Below are 7,416 nucleotides of genomic sequence, written 5' to 3'. Positions count from 1 at the left end.
CATTTCATCACAGCAGTTGCTTTCCAGCTCCCAAGTGATGAGGGCTTGGCCCAGTGTGTCCCACCCCAGGCCTGTTTGATTTCCACTGTGTCACACTGCATCTTTGCGTGACCTTTCCCCTTTCTCTAACTGATCTCAGCCTCCCCTCTGGGACACTAGAGCCTCCCTTCAAGATTTTGCCTTCTGGATACAGAGGATTGTCAGTTCTGGACATATTAGTAACCGTAATTACGCTGTCCTCTCTGCTTCAGAGTTACTGAGTCTGCCTCTCCGTCAGTCCCTCCTGCTTTTACACTCGAGAATAAAATCCTGAGTGTTTATAATTGATGACCACTTCTTTTCTTCCATAAGGGTGGCATCCTACAGGGGAAGAGCGTGTGTCCAAGAAGCAGAGGACCACGGTCGTAGCCCCAGCAGGCACATTGTGGGCAGGCCCGGCAGGAGCCCTCCTGCCTGATGATAAAATGGGGATGAAGATCATCAGAACACTGTTTATGGGTGACTGTCAGTTTAATGAGCTTGTGCAATAAAATAAAAGGCATGTGCACACATTACATTTCTGGGTTAACTGACAGCCATCCTCGCTTGGTATGTTTCTAACATCCCCGCTTTGGCACCTATTCAGGTGCAGAGACGAGGCAGGGTAGGCAGCAGAGCAGTGATTGGCTGGTGGAGAGGTGGAAAGAGATGGAAGAAGGAGCTCTGACCCCGTGCCAGGGGTTAGCATCTCAGAGCACCTCTCTAGAAGCATCCTCAGTGGATAACTGATGGTGAACACTCAAGAAATGGATGGTTAGGATGCACTGGGAGACCCACCTGAACTTGCAGAAATGAAGTCAGTTGACTCTTTAAAAAAAAAAAAAAAAACGAAACTACCCGTGGAAAATCAGCTCAGAGGAACGTGCATTATTCAGGAGCTGCTGTGGCAGTCAGGACGGCAGCTCCGGGCTGGCATCTGTCTGCACACACAGCGGTGGTCCCGCCCTTCCTCTCCCGATTCCACCCCACCTCCAGTCTTTGCTGCTCACAGCTCTTCTCTCCAGTAAAACCCCTGAATCTTTAATAAATTATAAACATGCTTTCTCATCCGTCTGTCGGCGCCAGATCTCAGTGTTGGCAGCTGTCTCCATTCCCCTGGTGCCCCTAATAGATCTAGCTGTTTGATTAATCTTTTAGATCCTCTCACAGAAAGCCCAGGCACCATCTGACTGTCCTTACGACAACCAGTTTTAAGGACTTTTCCAGGCACCTCGGCCTTGTTGCTGCCAGTGCCCGGGTCTCATCCCTAAGTGGTTCTGCAGCTCCCCCTGGACCTTGGAGGGCAGGCAGGTGGCTTGTGCACAGGGCTTGGGAAGGGGGGCCCTGCCCAGCATCAGCTCCTCAGGCTCCTGCGCCTTTACCTGGGTGAGGTCACAGAGGGGTTCTAGGGACACATATCACGTTAGAAGTCTTGGAACCTGGACGCAGCCCATCTCGGCCACTCACCAGACGCGGGACTTTGAGCAAGATCCCGAGCCTCAGTTGTCCTCTGTGGAGTGGAGGTTCTCAGAGGCTGTGGTGAGGGTCAGAGGAGACAAAGGGTGAGTCCAGGCACTTAAGCTGTGAGCAGGGATGGGAGGAAGATACTACCCTGTGCCAGGAACTGTAAGGCACCTCCCTCCTAGAGCTCACCTTCCCTGGGCCTGTGCACGCAGGAGGCATGCATGGGGCTCCTGCTCTGCCTCCAGGAAGAGCCTGTGTCCTTTATCCTGGAGGCGCAGGAGGCTGGAGGGGGCTGAGGCCCGGGAGCACAGCAGCACAGGTGCCCACAGAGGCCTGTTACGCCACCAAGTTCAGCCCAGCTTAGGAGGCTGGACTGGGTTGTCTCCAAGTCCCTTCCTTTCCTGAACTCTTGAGTTAGCAGTTCTAGTCCATAAGCGTTGAACGTAGCCTGGAGGGACAGTTCAGCCACTGTGTAGTCAAAAGTTATAATTCTCACCACCATTTATTCAGCAGCTGTGAAATACCACATGTTTTGCCTGCATTCTCTGCAGTCTTCACCTCTTCTCCCAGGTGATAACATTGAAGGTCAGAGAAGAGAAAGGACATGTCCAAGGGCACACAGCCAGTTTTTCAGCAAATCCAGGATTTGCATCAGTGTCACAGCCCAGGTTTCTTTCTCTAACATGGATGCTATGTTCTTTGCTCTCTTCTGCCCCTCTTGCCTCCCAGTGCCCCTCACCCATGGCGGGACAGGGCAGAGCCACTCACCGAAGGTGCCTTTCCAGCCCATGGAAGACTTGGCTCCACCTGATGGGAGGAGGAGACTGCAGGCTTCAGTGTGATGTTCAACATCATGATAGTTATTATTTGTTGAGCTAAGCACCTAACATTGTCACAATCTAGGGGGGGGAATCTACAACTGAAAATTTATCTCCACGTTCCAGATGAGTCTTAGAAAAGTATTAATAAATGTGAATGTCCAGCTACACAGTGGAGCCTCAGCTGCCGAATGGTTTTTGCAGCATTTTGTTCGAATCAACCACACTTATTGAATGTCAGCTACAATCAAAGCTTCTGATTACTGATGCTTGGAGAAACTTGAGCAGGAGAGCCGTGGGCCCAAGCCCTGTTTTACAGATGAGCAGACAGCAGCCTGGAGAGGCGAGTGGTTGACCCACCATCTCACAGAGCTGCTCAGTGGTATCCAGGCCCCCCGGGGTCAGTATTCTGTGAGCTGCTTCCCTGGGCATCTGGCATTCAGGTCCAAAAACTGTGCTGGGATGGGGAGGCTGTACCCCATATCTCTCCATCCATCCCTACGTCACCCTGAGCCCAGCACCTCCTCCTCCATGAAGCCTTCTTTACTCCCCATTCAGGGGCCTGCCTCCCTCTGCTCCCCCAGCACCTGTGGGGCCACACTGTGTCTCAGCTGGATGCCTCCAAGGCAGGAAAAGGGGCCCATCCAGCCTTGCTTAGATCCTCTGTGTTCAGGGTTTGCCCTTACAGGAAAAAGTGTTCAGAATTATCAGGGAGGCCAAAGGGGTGTCAGGCCCATTGGCCTAGGATTGAGGTTCTTAAGTGTTTCAGTCCACAGGCTTCTTTGAGAATCTGCTGAATGCTATGAACGATCTTCCCAGGGAAAAAACAAACACATATTCACATACAAGTTTGCAGATGATTTCAGAGGGCTCACAGTCCCCTTGAAGTCCATCCTTGGGTCTCTGGACCCCAAAAGCCCCACACTTGGAAAGAAATGGAAAAACAGGCAGAGGACATGTTTGGCTCACCTAACATCTCTTATTTACATCCTCATTTACTACCCCTGGAACAGTGAGAAAAGAGAGGCGGCATTGCCCAGGGATTGCCCCTGGTGGCACCGGCCTCACTAGGTGGGTTTATTTCCCTTATTATTGTAATTTTCAGGCTGCGGGCTACAATTTTCACTTGCAGTGAGGTATTAAGTTCAAATTACCCTAGATGTAATTGTCATACAGAACGATCCTGTACACGGGGAAATGAATGTCTTTTCAAGACACAGGTTTATTGCATATGCCGAGTTTTAGGGCTCAGCCTCTTTAAACGTGCCAGATTTTGGTGTAGGTATTGGGGCAGCAGGAGGTCGGGAATCAGCACGGTGTGGTGGGCTGGAGCTGCTTGCCCAGAACATGGTGAGATCTCGGCAGGCCGAGATCGGCATAGACTGGGCTGCGGAGCCTGAGTTTGAGTGTGGGCTTTTGTGGCTGCCAGAAGCCACTGTGCAATGCCTCAGGGATGCGGGAAGTCCTGCACTGATGTTCTGTGGTTGTTGTCCAGTTGCTCAGCCGTGTCTGACTGTTTGCGACCCCATGGGCTGCAGCATGCCAGACTTCCCTGTCCTTCAGTATCTCCTGGAGTTTGCTCAAACTCATGTCCATTGAGTCGGCCATCCAACCATCTCATCCTCTGTCACCCCCTTCTCCTCCTGCCCTCCATCTTTCCCCACATCAGGGTTTTTTCCACTGAGTCAGCTATTTGCATCAGGTGGCCAAAGTATTGGAACTTCAGCTTCAGCATCAGTCCTCCCAATGAATATTCAGGACTCTTTTCCTTTAGGATTGACTGGTTTGATCTCCTTGCTGTCCAAGGGAACTCTCAAGAGTCTTCTCCAGCACCACAGTTGGAAAGCATCCATTCTTCGGCACTCAGCCTTCTTTAGGGTCTGTGTGTTAGTCGCTCAATCGTCTCTGACTCTTTGCATTCCCATTGAATATAGCCCGTCAGGCTCCTCGGTCCCTGGAATTCTTCAGGCAAGAATACTGGAGTGGGTAGCGGATCTTCCCAGCTCAAGGATCAAACCCAGATTTCCTGCATTGCAGGCAGATTCTTTACCATCTGAGCCACCAGGGAAGCCCAAAAATGGCTTGTATATCCACTTAATTTGACTCTAAGCCCGTTTCCCGAGGTTGGTAGGAGATCCCGCTGTAATCATTCTCAGAGCTTCCTTTCCATGCTATAGGACCAGGTGAGGCTCTGGGGTCTTACATGGTGCTGTGCAGCTGTGGCCCCACGAGACACCAGGCATCATCCACTCCAGCGATGCCCACGGTTCCAGCCCTTTATGTCTGCTCTGTCTCTAAAGTCCTTCCTGTCCGGCTGTCTTTCCTTCTCTAGATGCACCCTGCTGGTGTACTGCGCAGACCTCCCTCCCACCAGCATCATCATCGCCTTCCACAACGAGGCCCGCTCCACTCTGCTCAGAACCATCCGCAGGTAAGAGCTTTCCTGTCTGTCAGCCTCCGGGCTGGCCCTCGGTGAGGCTGTGTCTGCTTACTGGGGACTGCTTCAAGTGTTTCTAAGCAGCCGCCAGGCGCTGCTCAGCGCACTCCATGTGCGTCCACTAGGGCAGTCACTCCTCACATGCCTATGGGGGTGGCCTTTATCCTGCTGTATGGGAGGAAAGACGGAGGCCGAGGCATTAGGCTACTTATGGAAGGTCACTGAGAGTCACAGAGGACTTGACCCCAGGGCACTCGCCCTTAACCACCGCACAGGCTGCCTCTAGGACAAGAGTTCACATTTTCACAGCCAACGAGGGAGCTGCGGCCCCGAGAGGCTGTGCACATCCCCCACCCCCAGCATTCAGCTGGGGTTAGAACTCTGGTCTGCCAGGTGTGCCCATCCCAGCCCCTGCCCCTCCACTGCCTCCTGCACCCCCACCAGGGACCATGGTGCAGGTCAGATCAGCCCGAAGGGAACAGCTGATGTCCACTTTCTTGCCGGTCACCTTGTATTCCAGCCCCAGGCCCCCTCAGGCCTCTCTGTCCACCCTTGGCTCCTAGTCAGAGCCAGGCCCTCACTCGGATCAGTGTTTTCTCGCTGTGTGTGGCCTGCGTGGATTTTCATTATGCACCACCCACCCTCAGCAGAACTCCCCTTAGAACACAGTCGGGGCCCTGGAGACTTGGCCAGGAAAGCCTTGCCTCCCCGCCTCTCAGAAGACCCGGGTTGTGTTGGCTCCCCTTCCCCACGCCGCACCCCGTCCTCTCCTCTGGAGCCCCTCCTATGGCCGCCCTCCCTCCAGCATCACCTGGGCCGCCCCCCTCACTCAGGTCCTCAGCATCACTGGCCCCTTAGGTGGCGCCACTGTCACTGAGTCCCCTGGAGGGCAGACACGCCTGAGCTCATGCTCTCAGGGACTGGCCACTGCTGTGCCCGCTTCACAGTGGAGGAAACTGAGATCAGAGATACTAAATTAAGGCCTACTGTTGCTCAGCTGACAACGGTGAGGCAGAGTTTCGACCCTTGCACTCTGACCTCAGAGTTCTCAGCAGCTTGACAGGGCAAGGCTAGTCCCAGAGGTGGCGTTCAGCTTCTCTGGGGGAGGAGTTGGCATCGGGATGCCCCCAGTCACACTTCCAGCAGAGCAAGGGGCTGGCCTTGGGGTAAACTGCCCCACGTCCCTGGGACACAGCCCCTTACAGCCCGTCCTGATCTGCTAGCCCATCACATGGTCAGCTGATCCCAGAGAGAAGGAGGTGAGATTAAATGTGGGCCAAGAGTACAATCAAGCACAGCCAAACCTCTTGCCATTTCCATCACCAAGCCACACCTTCCGCTCTCCTTCCCGTATGGGCATGGCGGTGGGCAGGTGGGGCGGTCCAGGTGTTGGGAGGGTGTCGGTAATAGGCAGACTGATGGTGGGCAGTGTCTTCAGCGCTACCTGTCACTCATGATGCATGTCCACCATGTAGGGTCACGGTGTCCCTTGAAAACTCAAGAGGGCACAGCCCAAATGCGCTGTCTTCAACTTGGCGCTTCCCACTTCTCTGGGGGCAGCTATCCGTGCCCAGCTATCCTTGGCCTCAGACTGACCGGTTCCTCCTGCCAGCTGTTTGTCCCATCTGCCCTGGTTTCTGCATTCACCCCACAAGCCACTGCCTGATTCGAATTTGATTTCCCAGCAAGGCTTCAGCTCTTGACAAGAAAATGTCCCAAGTCACTGTCAGGTGTCACCGTGAGTCTGGACGTAGATTAATAAACTGCCTTTGTGATACGTGAGCTGGTGCAGTTGTGTGGGGGCACAGGGCTCAGCGGTGGTTCAACTGATGATTTACCTAGGTTTCTTCTGCTGAAGGGAGAAGGCAATGGCACCCCACTCCAGTACTCTTGCCTGGAAATGCCATGGATGGAGGAGCCTGGTAGGCTGCAGTCCATGGGGTTGCTAAGAGTCGGACACGACTGAGCAACATCACTCTCACTTTTCACTTTCATGCATTGGAGAAGAAAATGGCAACCCACTCCAGTGTTCTTGCCTGGAGAATCACAGGGACTATGGAGCCTGGTGGGCTGCCGTCTATGAGGTCGCACAGAGTCAGACACGACTGAAGAGACTTAGCAGCAGCTTCTGCTGAAGGGAGAATGGAGTTTCTGAACCTTGCAGACAAAGCAGGTCCATGGGGAGCAGAGGAAAGTGATTCCACAGTGCCAGACCAAAGCCTGCCCTGCCATGCAAGGCCGCATCTGGGCATGTCTGCCGGATGTTTCCATGAGGACACCAGAGCATCCGAGAGAGGCTTCCTACCTTCCAGGCTGGCCACGCACCTCCATCCCGCTCAGTACACACACACATAAACACACACACACACGCACACACTCACACTCCTTCAGGGATCTCTTCTGGGCTCCTTCTCTGCATATCTCAACTCTTGCACTTAATGCATTTTCCCAGACATAATCAGTGAACTGTTGGTGAAGGCCTGTATCCTATTCATGTCTTACCTACCCTCCGTGTGGCATCCGGATCAGTCCTTCAGCTTAGAGCTGCCCTGATTAATTGGGGTAAAAAACTGAGAACTGTGCTGGCCTAGAGCAGCCATTCCTGGGTCTGTATGGCTCTGAAGCACTTTTAAAGGGGCACCCCACCTGGGATCTGAAGACCTGTGTCCAGTCCCCACC

The 7,416-nt window shown here is 53.6% G+C and overlaps 1 protein-coding gene across 1 annotated transcript in view; it reads left to right on the top strand.

Moving 5' to 3' along the window:
- The window catches only part of GALNT14 (polypeptide N-acetylgalactosaminyltransferase 14), a 79,645-nt gene that overhangs the window by 19,336 nt on the left and 52,893 nt on the right, over positions 1–7,416 (top strand). The window contains exon 3 of the mRNA XM_010845413.1: positions 4,633–4,731. Within this exon, the coding sequence (XP_010843715.1) occupies positions 4,633–4,731 (99 nt within the window). The remainder of the gene's footprint in view (positions 1–4,632; positions 4,732–7,416) is intronic.

The sequence above is a fragment of the Bison bison genome, unplaced genomic scaffold, assembly GCF_000754665.1.
Source record: "Bison bison bison isolate TAMUID 2011002044 unplaced genomic scaffold, Bison_UMD1.0 scf7180017864215, whole genome shotgun sequence".
In the NCBI taxonomy this organism is placed as follows: Eukaryota; Metazoa; Chordata; class Mammalia; order Artiodactyla; family Bovidae; genus Bison; species Bison bison.
The sequence above is the reverse complement of the archived record's forward strand: the minus strand, read 5'-3'. Positions and strand labels throughout refer to the sequence as shown.